This window comes from Chionomys nivalis, chromosome X, assembly GCF_950005125.1.
Source record: "Chionomys nivalis chromosome X, mChiNiv1.1, whole genome shotgun sequence".
NCBI lineage: Eukaryota > Metazoa > Chordata > Mammalia > Rodentia > Cricetidae > Chionomys > Chionomys nivalis.
The window spans coordinates 3,366,719-3,387,564 of NC_080112.1; the positions used below are offsets into that span (position 1 = coordinate 3,366,719).

Here is a 20,846-nt window from a genome sequence, read left to right on the forward strand (position 1 = left end):
TGCTCAACGCTGCCGCAGTGGTCACGTCGTCGGAGATTTCCATCGGGGCTCAGGGGGCGGGCCCACGGTGAGGAGGGAGCGCGGGCTGGGGCGGGGCGAGTGGGAGGAGTGAAAGTTGGAGCCCAACAAAACCATCCACCTCTCTCTGAGCGGCCAGACCTGCGCTGCGACCTCAACACAGGTGGTCGCGCCAGGCAACGCCGAGATGTTGCCCAAAGTTCTCCTGATGCTCCTCAACATATTCCTGGCTCTCCAGTGGAGGTGAGTCTCCATCCCAACACCCGAGAGCCCACTGTCTCCAGCAGGCTTCCGGGACCCCCGGGGTTTCTTGATCCCAGCTCCCGCTGTACCAAGGCGTTGTCCAGATGGCAAAGCCAGCCTGGACCCTTGTCCCCTCGACGCGCACCACCCTCCCATATGCCCCCTTGTAGGAGGGCGTCCCGGGCTGACAACGGGGACCGCGGGGAAGGTGGGTGGGACTGTCTGATATTGGCGTCGTGGGACTCTGGTTGGCCCTCAAAGCCCTGGAGCGGGCGGCCAAGCAGCTAGAGCACCTGGTTCCCTTTCACAGTCTACGCAGGAAGGGGGAAAGGGCGCGCGGAAACATCTAGAGCTATCGCGCGTACAACTCAGGGTGGCTGGAGACTTTGGGAAGGTGGCTCCTGGGCTAAGGGGCCTGAAGTGCCTCGAAATGCTTGAGTGTTTCCTATTCTGTTCACTCTTGCTCACATTTTTCCCCCGGAGCGCCTGCTGAGTACTAGGCAAGATGCCAGGCAACTCTGACTTTACTTGTTTCCCCATCCCGTCGCATTTTCTTCCAGTCCCAGGCAGGAGCCTGAGCCTTGGTTATCTCAGTGTTCCCATCCCTTCTGCCTCCCTTTTCCCAAGGCACCCTGCTTGGTCTTGGGGGCAGACCTGAGCCAGAGGCTGGAATGTTTATCTTTCCTGAGGTCTGTGGTTTGTGGCCTGGATTTCTAGCCCCCTCCCTTTTTCTGTTTTCCCTTGAGCAGCCAGCCTTCCTCCATTAATCCCCTGACCCTGAGCATTGGTAAAAAGAGTGTCCCTAGGATTCCTAGCGTTTTACGGTGGAAGATGATTGCTTCGTGTGTTTTTTAATTCCCTTTTCTTTCTTTTCATTTTGGAGACTGTTTTTCTGTGGTGTGTGAGCTGTCAGAAGTTTCTAGCTTCTTCATCTGTCGAAGTTTCTAGAAGTCTCCATGGCATTTGGCTTGGGTCTTTTCATTTGTTTGTTTTGAGGAGGGGCAATGTGTCTTCTCTCCCCACCCCAGATTATAGCCCCTCAGGAAGGCATATGTGGCTCTGCTGACTCCCTGGTGCCCTAAGGTGAGGCTGGCCTCTGCAGGGGCTTGGTAAATGTTTCTAAATGCGAATTAGCAATTTCTTGTTATCTATGTCCCTTTAGATGGGATTTTTCTGGGACAAAAGATGGCTGAGGATGAGGGAGGGGGCGTGAAGAAGAAGGGAGGGAGATGAGAGGGAAAAACAGCCCATCCAGCGGGGGTGGGGGTGGGGGGAAACAGACACTGACGTGTGCACACACTGTCAGCATGGCAACCTGTGATGTCAAGAAAGGAGGGGTGGCAGTGGAGGGTTTTGGACCAAACTTCGGTTTGATCCAAGCTCAGCTTCAAATCAGATGTATGATTTTGAGCATAGTTCTCCCCTATATGGTTTATCCATCAGTAAATTGAAAAGACCAGCATATTTGAGAAAGAAACCCAGGGCCTTCCTTGGGCTCCCTTGCTCTCATCTTCAGCCAGATTTGGAAGGTGGTAGTGCAGAGCTTCAGTCTCATGCAGGATTATCACATTTGGAGGGCTGTGGATGTCTGAAAAGTTTCCTTGGAAAATCCCACTAGGCCAATGTGCTTTTCTAAGCTTTATTCTTTCTAGCCTTGAGAAAGCTTGGTGGCTTTTTGGAGATGGGTATGGATACACAGGAGCTTCTTAACCCCAAAGATCTCAAGGTGTGGCTGTTTGTTTACACTGACAAAATCAAATTGAAGGATCACCCCCCCCCCACACACACACACACACTCATTATTTTCCTTGAAGGCCTAGTAGAGGGACTCTGATCCCTATTGTTGGCCCTTTCTCTTCAGAGACCTAGGGGATAAGCCTCTAGATGCCTCGGAGACTTAAAAAGCCTTAGGGAAGAAGACATCATTTAGAGATGGTATTTGAAAGTGGAAATGCTTTTCCCAAACCCAGTCCTTGCTTAGCCCACTATGGGAATTAGCCATTTCACAAATGAGAAATGGCACTAGCTTAGCACATCTGTATGCCAATTAAACTATTCTAAAAGCTCAGAACACTGTAGGAAAAAGATGCACTTTTGATGCTCAATTGTCTGTTCCCTGATGAGCCCAGGGACCTGCTCATCCTAGTATCTTGCTCCATTTTAGGGATTAACTTTGCCTGGTAGCTTCAAAATACTATTTTACAAGTGTAATACACAAATATGAAAACGCAGCAATCATAAATGAACAACAGCTCAGTGAATTTTCTTAAAGTAAGCATGATTAGGTAACCAGCACCTAGATGATAAGGAAACAATCTCCCCTGCCGCCCCCAAGCCTCATCAAATGTACAGACTTCCTCAAGGAAACCACTCTCTTGCCTTTCAACATCAAATGTTAATTAGTGCTGATATCTTTTTCAAATGCTTTTAATTGTATTTTTTCAAGGATATATAGTAAACTATATTTCCACATAGCCACCATCAACCTTAATATTAATGAAGAAACCAATGGTCAATTATTTTCTCTGCCCCCTATCTACCAACCACCCATTTTAACATAGATTTTTTTAAATGAATAACTCTCAGATGTTATATCATTTTGTATGTAAATATTGTAGTCATTAAGGGCTACAATAAAATATCATTATCACAGCAAATATTTAAGAATGATTTATTCATGCTTCAGTTATTCTCTACTATATAATTTTTACAGTTTTGGTTTTAAAAATCAGGACTCAAGTATTATCTACATATTAGCCGGTGGGATTTTTTTTATTGTTAAAATGCCTTCTTACCGAATTAGAACCGCTATACAGAAAGTTGTTGAAATAATAAGCCTACAACTGATAAGCCATCACAAAATGACCAGAGTGGGGCCCTTTCATCCTGATCTCTAGCAGTATGGGGACTTTCATATATTAACAAATGAATTTCTAAATTGTGGTTGTTATTAAAAATATTATCATTATTATTGCTATTGTCGTTATTGGCCCTGGTACCTAAGATGCTCTCCTATTAGTTATCCATTTCCTGGGTCCAGTACACAGTATAGAGACAGCCACAAAGCCTGCCTTTCTCTACTCAATATGAGGATTGCGGAACCATGCCAGAAATTTTCAGTTCTATCTGCTTGCAAGCTTTCCTCAGCAGCTCCTGGCCTTTGGCTTGTCCTGTCCTCTCAGGTGCTGAGGCTCAGGCAGTTGTAAGGCCTAGGTTAGTAACAGCACACAGCAGCTGATTGGCCAGAGTTCACGCAAACAATGCCCACCTACTTGATTGTACACAAAATGGCCTCTGAAAATTTAGTCTAATTTTTTTGACGATTTTAAAGTAAAGAATTATGAAAGGAGGAGTGCATACAAAGTCACCAAAGAGCAATAAGATTTAAAATGTATTAGCAAGTTTCATTTGTTAGTGCCTCCTCAGTTACTATCACTATTCAATAATTAAGCCTCGCCCTGTAAATATTTTTGTTTCCTCCTGTCCCAAAAGACATCAGGCTGATTAGAGGGTAGAACTTAATTTTTTGATCATATATTCTAGGGTTGGACCTCACGTTGACCTGGAGAATAAGCACCCTGTCCAAGAAAACGTAGTCTTCGGCCCTCAGCCTAGGCCTGTGCCTCAGACTCTACTTGATCCTGAATCCCCTGCTGCTGCTGATGTATTCTTCGGCCCTCAGCCACAGCCACAGGCCAAATCCCTGGGCCATGATGATGATTTAGTCTTTAGCTCCCAGCCTCATCCTCTGCCTCAGCCCCAGCCTCTGCCCCAGCCACAGCCTGAGCCAGAGCCTCAGCCCCAACCCCAGCCTCAGCCCCAGCCCCAGCCTCAACCGCAGCCCCAGCCCCAGCCCCTGGCTGGGCGCCAGCCTCTGCCCCAGCCCCTGCCCTGGCCCCTTCCTCAGCCCCAGCCGGAGCCGGAGCCGGAGCCCCAGCCGGAGCCAGAGCCTCAACCCCAGCCTGAGCCCCAGCCTGAGCCTGAGCCTGAGCCCCAGCCTCAGCCCCTGGCTGGGCGCCAGCCTCTGCCCCATCCCCCGCCTTGGCCCCTGCCCTTGCCCCGTCCCCAGCCTGAACCCCAGCCTGAACCCCAACCTCAGCCAGAGCCCCAGCCTCAGCCCGAGCCCCACCCTCACCCTGAACCCCAGACCCCAGTCCAGCTCCAGGCTGGGCGCCAACCCAGGCCCAGGCCCCAGCCTGAGCCCCAGCCAGAGCCCCAGCCGGAGCCCCAGCCGGAGCCTCAGCCGGAGCCTCAGCCGGAGCCCCAGCCAGAGCCTCAGCCCCAGCCTCAGCCCCAGCCTCAGCCCCAGCCTGAGCCGGAGCCTGAGCCCCAGCCCCAACCGGAGCCCGAGCCCCAGCCCCAACCGGAGCCCGAGCCCCAGCCCCAGCCGGAGCCTCAGCCCCAGCCTCAGCCGGAGCCTGAGCCCCAGCCGGAGCCCCAGCCGAAGCCTGAGCCTGAACCGGAACCAGAGCCCCAGCCGGAGCCTGAGCCCGAGCCTGAGCCCGAACCGGAACCAGAGCCCCAGCCGGAGCCCCAACCAGAGCCTGAGCCCGAACCGGAGCCCGAACCGGAGCCCGAACCGGAGCCTGAGCCTGAGCCCGAACCGGAGCCAGAGCCGGAGCCTCAGCAGGAGTCCCAGCAGGAGCCTGAGCCAGACCACCAGCCGCACCCCCAGCCGCACCCCCAGCCGCACCCCCAGCCGGACCCCCAGCCGGACCCTCAGCCAGATCCTCAGCCAGATCCTCAGCCTGACCCCGAGCCTGAACCAGAGATGGAGCCAGAACCCCAGTACCAGCAGGAGCTTCAGTCTAGTGGAAAGAAACTTCCAGAAGAAGAAACAGAACTTGCTGCTGACTGCATGACGGGGGGCTCAGGAGAGAATCTGGCAAGAGCTTCTCGAATCCTTAACACCATCCTAAGTAACTACGACCATAAACTGCGCCCTGGCATTGGAAGTAAGTAAACAGAAGAAAGCCCTCTCCTCTCTGAAGGAAAAGCAGGTTTCATATGTAGTTTGGGCAATGAACCTGGGTTATATATAGGTGGAGGTGGCACATACAGGAACACCTTGGTCTGATGCACCAGGTAAGCTGCAAGGACTCCTTTAGGTCAACACTTTCCCCTTCTTTTACCCTCAGTTTTTCCAATTCCAAAATACGATTTATGGTCTGAAGTTGTGTGTGTGTGCCTAACCTTAAAGTCCATGGGGCTTTCTGTGAAAGAACAAAGGAAGTAGGGTCGGCCCTCTCCCCTCCCCTTTGATAACTCCCTCCTTGGTGGCATGCCTTTATGTGACATTTACCCTGTACTGCTTCTTACCTTACAGAGAAGCCCACTGTGGTCACTGTTGAAATCTTTGTCAACAGCCTCGGGCCTATTTCCACCCTAGACATGGTGAGTACAGAGCTTTGATGACAGTTTTTCCTAGACTGGGCACCAAGATAAGGGGCCTGCCACTTACTCTTGCTTTCTGCTCTTTGTGTTACTACTACAAGAGGTAGATTTCTGTTGTTGTTTTGGGGGTCAGGTGGGGATTTTTAGCCACAATTAATCTAGGAACATGTATGGAAAAGGTAAGTCCTTTGCTGCCTGAAGAGGACCTTTGGAATTGTTACTCGAGTTTTTCATTCAAAGTAAAAACAATAAAATAACTTAAATACCACAATGGAATGTCTCTCTTTCGTCTGATTATTCTGATAAACTTAAATATATAGCTTCCTTTTCTTGCTGTCCCTATAATTTTTTCTTAATCCTTTTGTCTCCTTTCCTTTCCACTGTTATCAATATGATCCTCAGCTAACCTTCAGCATCTTCTATTTGAAATATGTTAATATATCCTTGCCCAGCCCTAATGAGTAAGTTTCCTCAGTGATGTGCCTCTGGTTTTGTTCTTTTTTCCTATTTATTTATTTATTTGTTTGTTTTTGTTGTTCTATACATTTTTCTCTTCTCCCCTCCCTCCTCTCTATCCTTCTACCTTCTCCTGTGACCCCCATGATCCCAGTTTACTAAGGAGATCTAGTCTTTTTTTCCTTCCTATTTAGATCCATGTATGTCTGTCTTTGGGTCCTGTTTGTTGTCTAGGTTCTCTGGAGTTGTGGATTGTAGGTTGATGTTTCTTTGCTTTTTGTCTAAAAGCCAGTTATGAGTGAGTACATATTATATTAGTCTTTCTGAGTCTGGGTTACCTCACTCAATATGGTTTTTTTTTTTCTAGATCTATCCTTTTGCCTAATTTCAAGATGAGTTCAACCCCACAATCTAGCAAGTGAAATAATCACACAGAAACTGTATTAATTAAAGCACTGCTTGGCCCATTAGCTCTAGCTTCTTATTGGCTAACTCTTATATTAATTTAACCCATTTCTATTAATCTGTATATCACCACGTGGCTGTGGCTTACCGGGTAAAGTTCCCAGCTTCTGTCTCTGGTGGTGGCTCCATGGCATCTTTTTGACTCCACCCTTCTTTCACCCAGTTTTCCCCACCTAGCTAAGTTCTGCCCTGCCATAGGTCCAAAGCAGTTTCTTTCTTCGTTAATGGCAATCACAGCACACAGAGGGGACTCCACATTACATGCCCTCTCCTATGACTCTTCTTTTTCACCCCATTGAAGTCCATAGACTGTGACCACACTATATTTTACAAATACCAGGACAACCTTGTACCACAAATGGGGACTTTTGTTCAAATTTGAGATGCTGTTGCTCTACTTTTTCACTCATTCAGGGTCCAGCTTGGATAACATCTTGTTTATGACAATTTCTCTGACTCACATAGCAGTTGATTAATCCCTTCATACACCATGCCTGTCTCTGGGCATTTACATTTTCATGGCTCACAAGTAGCTTATCTTCTTATCTCGATTATTTCATGGTAACTAATTGTTTTATGTTGGTCTTGGTCTCTCTGCTATGAACTACTTGATGCTAAGAACATAGTATATGGTAGCTGACCAAATGAATTACAAAAGATGCTCTGCAAAATTCAGATGTGTAGTATCTGACAAAGAAAGGTTGTGATAACCAGCTCCGTAATGTCCATGGACTTGGTTTGTCCAAAGGTAGAGCCAGCTTTAACATACTTAAGCCTAATAAGCACTGTGTGATCTGGGTGAGTTGAGAGCCTTGATGTTGAGATGGGTGTTCCTGATAGACTCGGAGGTAAGTAACCTTAATGGAAAGCACGCTGTTTCCATAGAGTGAGTGAAAGAGTAGCCCAGAATGGCTTTTTCCTTTTTATTATGCTCTTTCTCTTTATTTAGCCACTCTAAATTCTAGCAAGCTGACTCTGTTCTTTATTAATAAACTTCCCACCTTTACCTAGTTAGTGTTGGCTAAATTTCATAGGCTTATAAGGAGGAGAGACCACACACATTGATAAATACAACAAATGATCTAAGTTGTTTGGCTCTGTATTCTGAATGTCCCACAAAACCAAAAAGCAGTGGCAAACTTGTCAGGCAATTTGTGTAGGTTATAATTTGGGGGAACTAGTTTCTATTCTCCACGAGAGTACTTGTGGCAGCAGGCCATTAGCCCCACTTAAGCGCCATCTCTCCTTGTTCAACATCTATTAGTCTCTCTAGCACTAGCTTCGTCTGAGCCTCTATTTATGCAATCTAATCATCTATAAGTCACTCAGCTAGATGTCATACACAGAGCTGGGTCAGCATATGACCAGCAGCCTGATTTATTTAACTAATAAGACTTTTTAAATCTTCTAAAGCCTTATATGATACATAATTCCCCCAGAAGTTTCAGTTCTACATAGTTCTACATAATTCAATAAAATGGGTGGGTCCCTCTGCTTGTTCAGCCTGCTTTCTTCTAATTCATTTGCTGAGGAGAACATAGGTGTCTAGCATACGATTCTGCCAATGCTCCGGCATGGATTATCTCTGTTGTTCTTTGTGGCAGTCAAGTACACTTTTCTGACCTCAACATTTGAAGCTATTGATCGTCTCAGCAAGGTTTCTTGGTCAAAGGAATAGCAACTCAGTCAGTGGAGTTGGTGAAGTGGATATTTGGCCCTAGTCACTGGGGCAGGTAGAAGAGGAAAGAGAAACCTAAAACCATAGCATTGTAATCAAATATTTCTACTCCCCTTTTTGTTTACCTCTGAAAACACCCAGTCTGGCCTTAAAAGCAGTGACTAGTCTGAGAAAACTTCCTGGTCACAGTATCCCCTGTTGCTAATACTGGCTGGCTCTTACTATGGTAATTATTGCAGGTGATTCTAATTAAGTCAATTCTGAAACACAGCTTTTCTATTTTAGCTAAACTAATCTCTAGTTCCCTGTCAAACTGAGGGAAAATTGAATTGCAAACCATTAGTTATATGTTGATGTATGAGGAATTTATAATTGCTATCTTCTTAAACAGCAGTGGCATATTTCTTTTGAATATTGTATAGCAGACCTCCAGCACAGCTGCAGGAGACGCAAGTTCCCCATCACCCACCATACAGTGTGTGTGCTACGATGCAGATGAGACTTGGCCAGCTACTGGGAAAGTGCAAATTCTTTGAAGGCTCTTTGTGAGGGTAGATGGAGTAGGGCAGGACAGAACATGACAGGGCAGCGCTGGGCAAGATCAGGAGTTCGTCATTATCTGCCAACTTTTCTAGTTTATTGTGGTAAAAACGTTGCCCTTTCTTTTCTGGCTACCAGCAGTCGAGTGACTGCTTCCACAACTTATTGCCCCAGTGCAGTAAAGGCCAGCAGGGATTTCGTTCCCTTTGCTCTGGGTTACTCATGATGAACAAATATTCTACCACTGAGGTATGTCACTGGCCTCTTTTTGTAAATATTTTGTAACTTATGAGGCAGGGTCTTACTTGTTTTCCTAGGCTGGCCTTGCTTCAATCTAGCCCAAGCATGACCTGAACATTTCATCCTCCTGCCTCAGCCTCCCAAGTATCTAAGATTACAGGCCTGTGTTATCAGACCCATCTGATACTTGTTCTTTGGTGCAAGATTATTCAGGAAAGACCTGGGGAAGTTGGACTTTGATACCCAAAGGGCATTTTTGTGGTGCATGTGAAGAAAACAAATGATAGGGTAAAGATAGGGTAACGGTACTCTGAGTGGCTGTGGAACTTTGCACATCTTATCTGAGTCTCAGTTTATCTTCTTCTAAAATAAATTAGGCAACCTGCCTTTAATTGTGCTGCGGCATAGCTCTGGTGCTTCCTTCAAATTAATTACAATTGTATCGCCATCTGTGTATTGGCCTACAAGCTTCAGCCACGTAAACTTCTTGCTTCTTGTATGTCTTATTAAATATCCTCCTAGATGTTTAAAAGACACTTTATGGGATCCATAATATGGAGAGACCACATGATCACGGAACTATCTATTCATGTGCACACACTCTTCAGAGATTATATGGGCACTTATTTGAAAGGAAAAATAAAGCAAAGCACAAACATAATTCTCCTTGTTAAAACATGACAATAGGGGCTGGAGAAATGGCTCAGCGGTTAAGAGCATTGCCTGCTCTTCCAAAGGTCCTGAGTTCAATTCCCAGCAACCACATGGTGGCTCACAACCATCTATAATGAGGTCTGGTGCCCTCTTCTGGCCTTCAGGCATACACACAGAAAGAATATTGTATACATAATAAATAAATATTTTAAAACATGACAATAGATAGACATTTTTCTTGTGAGTCAAATCACTTCATTTTAAAATATAATTCTGTGAAATGAATGGTTGGGTTTAATTAATAGCTATGTGCCATGAATAAAAGCTGAAAGGGAACCTTTTCTGTGTACAATGAGTTGTGTGTGCTTATGCATTTCTGAGCACTTTTGAGCTGGGATTTTTGGTTAGTAGTGTACGGGCTGAAAGAGTGTTGACAGAGTAGGAGCAGCACTATGGCCCTCTATAACTACAGTGACTACTGAGCTCAGCTGTGTAGTGACCCACCATAGCCCAGGGATTTATTGATGAAGGCAATGTGCATATTTGAGAATATTACTCTCTTCTCAGAACATTTGACATTGGAAAATGCCTGCATCCAAACATATGTTGCTTTACTCCTTGTAGTCCTAGTTGGATGCAACTTAAGGGTCTGTCAATGACGTGAGGCCTTTGCTTACTGGTAGAGAGAAGAGAGATCACAGTGTCAGCTACAGATGGCAGCAGAGCTGTTTGAGGGAGCTTCCCACACAGATGAGGCAGAATATTTACAACTTTGAGATTATCCCAGGCTTTGTAACAAGATCCCATATTAAACAACAAAACAAAAATGATGAAATGTCACTTCTGGAGATTCATTCTCCAGAACAGGATTTACACTTCCTTTGCATTCTTCCACAAGGCACAAAGGAGTTTTGTATAAGAAAGTAGAATGTAGCGAACTCATTTGTGGCAACGCTTTCTACAGTTCTGAGCTGTAGAAGAATAGCATTAATCACTATAAAATGTGGGGACTTAACTCTCTTACTTGTGGCAATTGAGCACGATGTGACTGATTTCTTGGCTGTGTTAATGTCTGAGAGCCTTTTAGTCATGAGACTGAAAGAACTGCGTAGAAAAAAGGAACTCCATCCCTCTTCTGCTTCTTGGGCCAGTGTACCGTGTATTCTCCTATGCTGTCTTCAGGGTTCCATGTTAAGTATTAACAAAATCCCATTTGTATGTGACTATTCCTTGTCTACTTGGCCCCAAGTATATGGTTTTCTGTCCCTTCCCACCAGGAATATTCCATTGACATCATCTTCTACCAGTCCTGGTATGATGAGCGGCTTCGTTACAATGACAGCTTTGAGACCCTTGTTCTACATGGCAACGTGGTGAAACAGTTGTGGATCCCGGATACCTATTTTAGGAATTCTAAGAGGACTCATGAATATGATGTCACCATGCCCAACCAGATGGCTCTTATCCACAAGGATGGAAAGGTGTTGTATTCAGTTAGGTATGTCAAACCTTTAGTGTTTCATCTCCTAGGACTCTCTCACTCTTTCAGAAAATTTTAGCTAAGGACTCTTAAGTAGATATATCATCTTGAATAATATTCCTAAAAGCCTGTGCAACTTTTCTAGACCAGGAATTCAATCTCTTCCTATGCAGATATAGATACTGAGATCTTAAAATAAAAGATACTGCTTAAATACACATTTCAAGTTTGTGACAAACTTGTGAGCTGTTCTTTGCCCCACAGTCCTTGAAGATGCCAGCATGACTGCATTGCCTGGACAATTCCATCCCAAGTGGGCACTGTATATAAGGACACGTCCACGGTGGTGGAATTGTCCAGGCAGAGTAGAAATACATCGGTTGAAGAGGTGTCAAGACTAGGCTACGTAACTTGAGTGCTCGGAAGGAGATTCTCATATCAGCAGTGTGGGGCATGGGGGTGGTAGAGAAGAGTACGGGGGTAGAACATAGAGCACTGGGCTGAACAAGCAAGAACAATCAATGTAGTTGGGTCCATGTGCTTCTCTGATGATGGAGCCCAATAGTCAGATATTAGAAGATCTTCTTCCCTCTTTGTATCACTCCTTTGAGATTTTTGTCTTAAATTCTACTGATGCCATTCATTGGAGGTGATCCCCTGGTCAGTGTTGAGTGAATACCTGAGTGCCCAGAGCCAGCCTAACAAGGCTCCTTTCTCCCTTCCAGGATGGCCATTGATGCGAGCTGCTCACTGCACATGCTCAAATTTCCAATGGACTCTCACTCTTGCCCTCTGTCTTTCTCTAGCTGTGAGTACCTTCTTAGGTTTCTGGGGATCCAGAGATATGCTGGGCCCCTCTTTTTCTCATCTTTACCTTTTACATTTTCTGCTTCTGCTTTTGTTCCTGTGACAATGCCAAGGTTGCTGCAAGCCTCCATCTTCCGTCCTCACCTCCTTTCCTGCCAACAAAGCTGTGTTTGCATTACCTTGGCTTTATGTTGGATTCTTCCCTTACCCCTGCGTTACCTTAAGCTAGTCCCCTGCTTCTGAAGTGTACCTGAAGTATGTCTGCTCCTCTCCATTTCTGCCTTGATTCGGGGCTTTATCATCTTCTGCTTAAACTTCTGCAACATCTTCACTTTGAAACAGAACATGTCCTAAGATAAATTCATTGTCTTTTCCCAACTCCTGCCTCCAAAGCAAGTGTGTTGCTTATGTGTTGCTATTGGCCTCATTGAGAGACACCATCACCCACCCAGCTGTCCAAGAACTCTGACACTCCCCTCTCGTTAACCTCCCACATCTACTCAGTGCACACATGCTGTTAATGTTCCCTCCGAATCTCTATTGATCCCACCTATTTCTCTGCTTTCTGAGCTCTCATTCCTGCCTTTGCTTACTTTGTTGTGTCTAAGACTACTGCACTAGCATTCCATAACTGGCACCATGCCAACATGCTTACACACTTACATTAGGACCAAAGTTACCCAGCTAAAACACCATGTAAACCAGGTCACTTCCTCATTTCAAATCTTTCCTTAGCTGTCATGGATCAATTCTAAATTCCTTAAAAATGAACCTTCATGACCGGACCCCTGCTGCTTTCTGTGACAAAATCCATCTGTGAAGTGGAGTCGCCCTAAAATTTTGCTGTTTCCATGTTCCCCTCTCTGTGCTTCCCTTTCACGCTTTTCAGCCACATCTATATGGAGGATGTTTACTTTCCCAATTTAAAGGAAAGTCTTTTCCATGTGTGTCCCCAAGTGAGTTATCTTTCCCTACTTTGCCCATTGTTCCATGGACAGCTCCAAAAATCCCAACTGTGTGGCATTACTCAATGAAATGTGAATGCTGGAGGGGTAAGTTCACGGCTTACTCTTCTGTGAATTCAGATCCCAGGGCAAATGTGCTTATTGAATGGACTCTAACAATCAGGCCAGAGGCAAGGTCCCAAAGCTCGTGAAGCTAGCATCAAAACTCCAAACCATGGCTAAAGCTAACACCGTGCTGGTGGGCCACTCTGCTGAACTTCCCAGTCTCATTCACTCCTCTTTTCCATGTTGATTTCCAGTTTCCTATGATGAGCATGAGATGATCTACAAGTGGGAGAATTTCAAGCTTGAAATCAATGAGAACGCTTGGAAGCCATTTGACTTTGATTTTAGAGGAATGTACAACAAAACTGAAATCATCTCCACCCCAGTTGGTAGGTGTCCAGAGGGAGCTCAGGTAGGGCAGAGTCTGAGGGAATAGTACCAATACCTGGAAATGGCTGTCTGTATAAATGCTATGTAAAGAACACATGGAAACACTGTGTAGGACATCACTTCTCTCTTATACATGCCAAGTACTTACAACTGTTTGCAGAGGAAACTGAGACTTTATAGCTATGTCTCAGTCTTATCTGCAAAGAAGTAAGTGCTTTGCCAAGCTCCTTGCAAGATGAGGTAAGTAGATTCATTTTTGTGACTTTCAGAATGTTCATCTACTTTACTTTTTAGACCCTTTGGGTTCAATGTCTTTCTTTCTTTTTTTTTTTTTTTTTTTTTTTTTTTTTGGTTTTTCGAGACAGGGTTTCTCTGTGGTTTTGGAGCCTGTCCTGGAACTAGCTCTGTAGACCAGGCTGGTCTCGAACTCACAGAGATCCGCCTGCCTCTGCCTCCCAAGTGCTGGGATTAAAGGCGTGCGCCACCACCGCCCGGCTCAATGTCTTTCTTATGTCACTGGTTTACTTAGACAATGTTGGAGAGGAGGTACTTGTGTGATTTATCTTCAGTCAGAACTAATCCAAGCTGGTTGAGTGGGAATCAAGTTCCACCCTAGCAGGAGGGAGAAGGGGAAGCTAGCATAATGATGGCAGCTAGTGAGGGTTGGGAGAGTCTGCAGGTAGTAGTAACTCAGCTGCAGCACAGCAACATTATCCTAAAGAAGCAACTGTGAAAAGCACAGATTACCACCAAAGACTTCATAGTGAAATAAACATAGGCATGGTGATATTTTTATTTTCTGATCTTTTCCTAACAAAGATGAAAGGGGCAGATTCTGGGTCTCTTAACTTGTAGCTCCCAAATAGATGTGAGCATCTTTGCTTGTATTCCTAGGTGATCTGAATGAGGAGCCAAGGAATCTTCCCAGGGTAGCTCTGAGAGCAACCCTGGACCCTCTTCACATGTACTGACAAGAAAGTGGATGGAGCAGGTCACCCAGCCAGCCTTTTGTCACGGGAAGCATTTGGCTTTGCTACTGTGTGTTGACACAAAATCTGCTTTTGCCACTATTGGTCACTGGGTGAGGGAAGCTCACGCTTACCCGGCTAAAGCTTTGCTTGCATAGTACTAGGCAGGGGATGGACGCTGTTTTACAAATGCTTTTCCTTTTTCATGGGGCGCTCTGAGAAAGCTACCTTGCTTCCTTTGGCTTTGGGATCCTTGCTCTTCTACTAGATAACCATGGGCCTGCCTCTTAGCTCTCTGCCCCTCAGTTTCTCCAGGTAGGTGGAGACCCATCATCAGAATTGTCAGAGGAGACAAGGCTCAGGGGCTTTCAAGTCACTAGTGGTTCCGTTTAGTAGATGGTTCGCACATTGTTTCAAAATGGTGCCCTAGTGACTACAAAGCCCCAGAGCCAGGATCATCGGTAAAGCAAAGGCAGTGGGTAAGCACCAGTTCTCCCTATGGAGACAAGAATAGGTCTTTCTTCTCTTCTGCTAAAGATAACCTATTCTTAACTCGTGCTTTCTCCACTACCAGGGTTATCTTTGAAACAGGTCCCAACTCTCCCAGTTCAACCCTGAAGCAGCTCCTTCCAGCTAGAATGCAAATATACTAATTTTTCAGGGTTTAGAATGCAGCAATGCCCTACAACTTGGGCCACATTGGACCTTAGAGCAGAGTCTCTGCTTCGGGAGCTTCTCAGAAAGTAGAGCCCTGCCTGTAGTAAGTGAGCCATCCTTTACTGATGGTTGTTGAGCCTCTGAGGAAATCTTGCCATGATCAGGAGTTCAGCATCTTGCAGAGAGACTTCTTCCTTTTCTAGATAGTTCTTCCTATCAGGAAATTCTTCTCATTCATCTGTAATGAGAATCTCTGGGATGTTTACTCATCAACCTAGTTCTTTTCCCTTACAACTATCCAGTTTACCCTAACTGACATCATTCTTCCACTATGTCAAATTTAAAGGCCTAGTGCCACTGTCAGAGCTTTCCTTTCTTCTGTTCTATTGGGACTATGCTCCCCAATTCCTTCTCTTCTCTTTCTCTTCAATGTCTTCAGTTCACGAATCTTCTAGACAGTCTTTTTAATTTTGTCTTTTTGACAGTGCTACTAACAACCGTGATCTGGACAAAAACAGGTAAGAGCAACAATCATCTTTAGTACATTTTTTTTGTCTTGGCTGCCAGCTCTAGACATCTTTCTTCCATTGGTTTTGCTTCTTCGCTCATCAGAAAGAAGGAAACACATGTTAGTATGCTTCTCTTCCAAATTTCTAACTTTTAATAAATTAGGAAATTTCTTCCTTAGTCAGAATAAATTTAAAGAACAAGAAATCCAACAGCATAATAAATCTTGTAACAACCATATAAACTCAGATGTGAAGGGAGTTTTAAGTCACAATCAAGACTTCAAGGCAGAAGAGCTAATAATTTGATCACTCTGGCTAGTAGAATAGCGTGGTCTAATGCAGTGCTGGAGAAATTCTAATGTGAAATATACTGCTACTCGGGAATCAAGTTTTCCACTGGTCCCAGAGCACTTTTTGCCATTTCTCACAAGAATATAGAAACTTTATTCATCCAATGTCAGTGCTTCTGACAGCTGGAGAAAAGGCCCACTCCAGACTTGCCAGCACCTGGTCTGTTTCCTGGAGTGTCTTCAGTGTAGACAACTAGTGTTGGAGTCTGCTTTCTTTCCAGGGTTATTGCCCATGGGTAGCAAACATCACTGAATAACACTACCTTCCATGTTATTCCAGGCTTGGTTGGTTACAGGCTAAGCTGAAGGCTTTACATGAGCTCTTCCTGGTAAGGACTTGAAAGTCCACATAATTCAAAGTCACAGAAGTCTATAATATCACAGAAGTGGAAATTCAGGGCTTGGCTTCACAGAAATGTCATAGTTGAAGCAATTTAGTATACAATATCACGTGGAGAGTAAAAAAGATGCTCTGGACAAACCAAGTATGGAGTCATAATACCATGAAGAGTGTTAGAGACAGCCTGCGTAACAGAGGTCATAATACCATGAAGAGTGCTAGAGACAGCATGCGTAACAGAGGTCATAATACCATGAAGAGTGCTAGAGACAGCATGCGTAACAGAGGTCATAATACCATGAAGAGTGCTAGAGACAGCATGCGTAACAGAGGTCATAATACCATGAAGAGTGTTAGAGACAGCCTGCGTAACAGAGGTCATAATACCATGAAGAGTGTTAGAGACAGCCTGCGTAACAGAGGTCATAATACCATGAAGAGTGCTAGAGACAGCATGCGTAACAGAGGTCATAATACCATGAAGAGTGCTAGAGACAGCATGCGTAACAGAGTATGCCAGCTGGAGCTACAGGTTTCAGCAGCTTTTAACAGATCCATTGCTATTGAGAGGAAGAACAATTAAGTGAGAGGATTTATTACTACTCTCATGCTGACTTATCTCTCAACTGGCCAGGTGTCTTAGAGTAAGTCTCCCCTCTGGGCTTCTACTGGATTGCATTGAAAATAGTGTGCCTTTATTCTAGAACTCTGGTAGGATGTCCTTGAGCTGGACAGTGGAATCCAAGATATATATGTGGTATTAGACATCAGGCCAGAGCAGTGTGTTTTATGTCTTTCAGGTGACTTCATGGTCATGACCTTCTTCTTCAACATGAGCAGGCGGTTTGGCTTCATTGTCTTTCAAAACTATGTCCCTTCATCTGTGACCACAATGCTCTCCTGGGTCTCCTTCTGGATCAAGATAGAGGCTTCTGCGGCCAGAACCTCTGTAGGTAAGAAAGTATGTGATCGTATGTTTGGGCATGTGTCAGAAGAAAAATCCTTGTTTCTGCTATCCTGTAAGCAGTTTAATGCATGGGTCAGAAGCTTAGCCCACTTTCACTCCTTGCTCTTATAGGAGTCAGTTCTGTAGTCACCATGGCCACGCTGGGCACCCTTTCCCGTAAGAATTTCCCACGAGTCTCCTATCTCACAGCTTTGGACTTGTATATTTCCATTTGTTTCGTCTTGTGCTTCTGTACTCTACTAGAGTTTGCTGTGCTGAACTTCCTGATCTACAACGAGACGAAACGACAGACTTCTCCAAAGCTGTACCATGTAAGTACCAGCTGTTGGTATGGGTGGCAAAGCTTTAGATGAGGGTACTAGCTTCCCAAGTGATTGGAAATTCCCTGGGGTCGTGGAGGAAATAAACCTCCTGGTGTGATGGTGGAAATCCCAGAGGGCCCAGAACTAGTATGGCAAGTGTAGTTTCTAGGAAATTCTAGGCAACCTTTACTCTTGATTCACATCTCCTTGACTGTTGTTTCCTTCTTTTTTTCTCTGTTTCAGCTTGCATCCGGTAGCCATGCTAATACACGTACTCGTGCTCGTGCCCGCACCCGCGCTCGTGCCCGTGCCCGTGCCCGCCAGCAGCAGGAAGTGTTTGTGTGTGAGATCATCACCTATGACAGGAATGCTGAAGAGCATCAGTATTGCCCAGTCCAGCAGTCAAGAAGACCCCAGTGTCCCCGGAGGCGATGTGACAGGAGCTATGTGTGCTTCAGGATTCTCAGGAGATACCTCTGCATGGCTCCTGGTTGTGAAGGCGGCACCTGGCAGCGGGGCCGCATCTGCATCCATGTTTACCGCTTGGATAACTACTCGCGCGTGCTTTTCCCTCTTACATTCTTTTTCTTCAATCTGCTCTACTGGCTGATTTGTCTTAACCTGTAGGCTCCAGCTGGTAGCTCATGGGGCAGCCTCCGCAGTTCCCCAGGAGGTGTCATGCCCCTTTGCCAAGGGAGTTGGGAGATAACAGCAACAGCATCAGAGGTACCTAGAGAGAGTTTTTCCTAACCTGGTTCCTTGTGCAAGCTTATAGAGAGTTTGTCTCTACTGGCCCTCTCCCCCTTAGCCTGCTCACTCAGTCTTCTCAACAGCCCTTCTCAAGTAACGGCCCACCTCTTTATTCTTCAAAGAGCATTCATGATGCTCAGTGTGCGACATTTGAGCAGATAAGATACCTCCCAATGGTATTAACAGTTACTGTCTTTCCCCAGAAGCCCATGCTTCCCTTAGTGATGATGCTAAGGGGCCCAGCTCAGGCTCAAGCCCAGAATGCACAGAGCGACAATATAGCAGGAGGAGTGTCTTTAAGTCAGACCATTAGATTCTTGTTTTTTCCTTGACCTCCCTCCCTCTCCACATACACACACACAATCCCTGTAGAAGGTGAGGAACAAGCAAGTGGGCATATTTGGGAAAGTAACTCCTCTCTGTTGCTGTGCCATCTCCGTCTCCCCACCTGCCTCCATCTGCAGTACCAATTCACTTCCCTTCATCCAATGGGTATCTATTTGTGTGTGAAATATTTGTAATTTCCCTTGCTTTGTATGCCCCCTTCTTCCTCCTCCTTGACCCTTGTGATTCGTTCTATAACTTCCCCAGTGACTTTCCCAGCCCTGATCCAGGTACTAGGCTTTGGTAACTCACTGGGACCAAGAAACTGAGTACATTATTTGGCAGCAGCCATTAGCTGCCACTGATTGGTGCTCACCTCAGGCACAGTCTAAATGTTTGACTGCTTTCTTGGCCCCTGGACCCGAAAGTCAGTCCACTGCCATCCCTGGGGCGCTCACACAATTGCAATCAATTGAACTCCCTTAAATTTATATAGACTTTTCCCTTTGGAAAAACACTTTTGACAAACCATTTCTATTTGGAGTCTTGTTCTAGCCCTGTGACATCTTTGGGCACAGTTTGTTCTCCATTTGCAGATGGCAACCTTGAGGTACAGATTTCTATGTGACTATGGGTCTTGCTGAAAGCCAATCGAGTGTCCCCTTGCCACCTGCTAAAAGCACGTGACAGGGCTAGGAAGCTCTGATCACCATGACTCAATTTTGTTTCCCCTGCTGGCACCCCAGTGGCAGGGCATAGAATAATGACAGCCCCTCTGAAGCGTGGACCTGCTCCTAACTAGGCCTGAGGTGGCCAGACTGCTCTGCAGGTTGAGCTCCTGCCTTCAGTAACCCAGTGAGACGAGTTTGTACATGTCCCAATGCTTGTATATGCTGAACAGAATCTGTGTCTGTACTTTGTGTGTGGGGGGGCTAGGGATTGGGAAATCCATCTGCTTTTCGTCACCATCATCTGTAAAGGGGAAATATGTAAATAAAGCTATCAGCAAAGCATTCAAGATGTGGCTGATTTTTCTCTTCTTCCAAGCTTATTTTTAATTAAATCTATTGCCTGACATGAGAGGATCAAATAATAGATAATCTTATATACATACCAAATTCATTCTGATCAGGATCATGTCCAGCACCCTCTCTTATCTCTCTTCTGCTCCTGCCAAGCCCACTTCTCCCTCCCATTTTCAAGTGTGTTTTCTGTTTCGTTGCTTTCGTGATCCCTTAAGTAACAAGGGCTGCCTAAACATGAACATGTTCTCTACTCACCTACCAGACATGTGCTAAGTACCCTTCTCTCATTAGTAGTTATAAAATGGACAGAGGCACCAACCAGTATGTGTAGCTGCCTTCATACATCCCTTGACCTACTTTCATTCTCTCTGTGTTCCCTGTATAGTGCTTTTCACTCTTGCACCTACCTTATTAGAGTTGGAAAGCCCCAAAATGCCAACAGGTTCAGATCATCTCACACAATTCCCGATGTAGAACCCTGTGAAGATGGAGATGCTTCGGCACAAAAAAAGAAGACATTTTCTTTCTGTCACACAACCCACAACTTGCAGAGTCTGTCATACTGTCTGTCAGTAGCGGAGTGAAGTTATATTCCAGAAATTTTGATACCCTTGCCCCAAATAAAAATCATTTGTTGAGCTGGAGAACTAAGTTGTTTAACCCTCAAAAGAAGTTTCTGAAGGTATGTATTGAGAAGTGTTAGCCTTGTATCCTGTGATACTTCTATAGCAAACAATAACAGGAACCTAGAGGAGACAAAAGTGTGAATAGCTGACATTTTTGTCATAACATTCTTACTGTGATGTTCAACTACTTTTTCTTACAAGAAACCTATATACCTGACGTGCCAATGTGGAACCAACCAAATCCACTTAAAAACCTGAGAGAGCTTGGGAAATTATTCTAGATAAAAAAGAATAGAGTTAAACACGGCCTCTTGATAGCAGCACTTTCTCGGGTGGGCTCTGCTTGCTAGAGGCAAGTACTCTCATTTAAGAGAGGCTTCCTGACTCAGTTTTAGCTGCAAAGCCTTGCAGCTCTTTTAAGAGGTTCTGCCACAAAACTCTTAAATGGTGTTGATGAAAAGCTGACTGCATACTTTTGGGTAGTGGCAGGGACCTTGAAACTCCGTAGAGTTGTAGCAATAAACATGGCTCCAGCCAGTACCTCTGTCATGAGGCTAGACTCTCAGAAAAAACTAAGGAATCCAGTCATCAAAGCCAAGGCTTTAATTCTAGCCATATTGCTTAGCGAATTGAAGACTCATGTCGTCAGAAAA

General features: G+C 45.2%; 1 protein-coding gene across 1 annotated transcript; it reads left to right on the forward strand.

The window, feature by feature from the left end:
• Positions 1-205: 205 nt before the first annotated feature.
• On the forward strand, positions 206-19,507 carry Gabre (gamma-aminobutyric acid type A receptor subunit epsilon). The gene is made up of 9 exons (XM_057759702.1): positions 206-261; positions 3,805-5,216; positions 5,588-5,655; positions 10,966-11,186; positions 11,894-11,976; positions 13,240-13,374; positions 17,000-17,152; positions 17,278-17,477; positions 17,712-19,507. Exons 1-9 carry the CDS (start codon positions 206-208, stop codon positions 18,093-18,095), a joined length of 2,712 nt encoding a protein of 903 aa, XP_057615685.1. The 3' UTR covers positions 18,096-19,507.
• The last annotated feature ends 1,339 nt before the right edge of the window (positions 19,508-20,846 follow it).

What these genes read in the sequence shown, in the direction of transcription:
- Gabre (XM_057759702.1), top strand. Translation starts at nt 206, where the DNA reads ATGTTGCCCAAAGTTCTCCTGATGCTCCTCAACATATTCCTGGCTCTC. An exon ending in ACTGCGCCCTGGCATTGGAA is followed by an intron (nt 5,217 to 5,587) that starts GTAAGTAAACAG and finishes CTTACCTTACAG; the next exon opens with AGAAGCCCACTGTGGTCACT. An exon ending in TGCGGCCAGAACCTCTGTAG is followed by an intron (nt 17,153 to 17,277) that starts GTAAGAAAGTAT and finishes TTGCTCTTATAG; the next exon opens with GAGTCAGTTCTGTAGTCACC.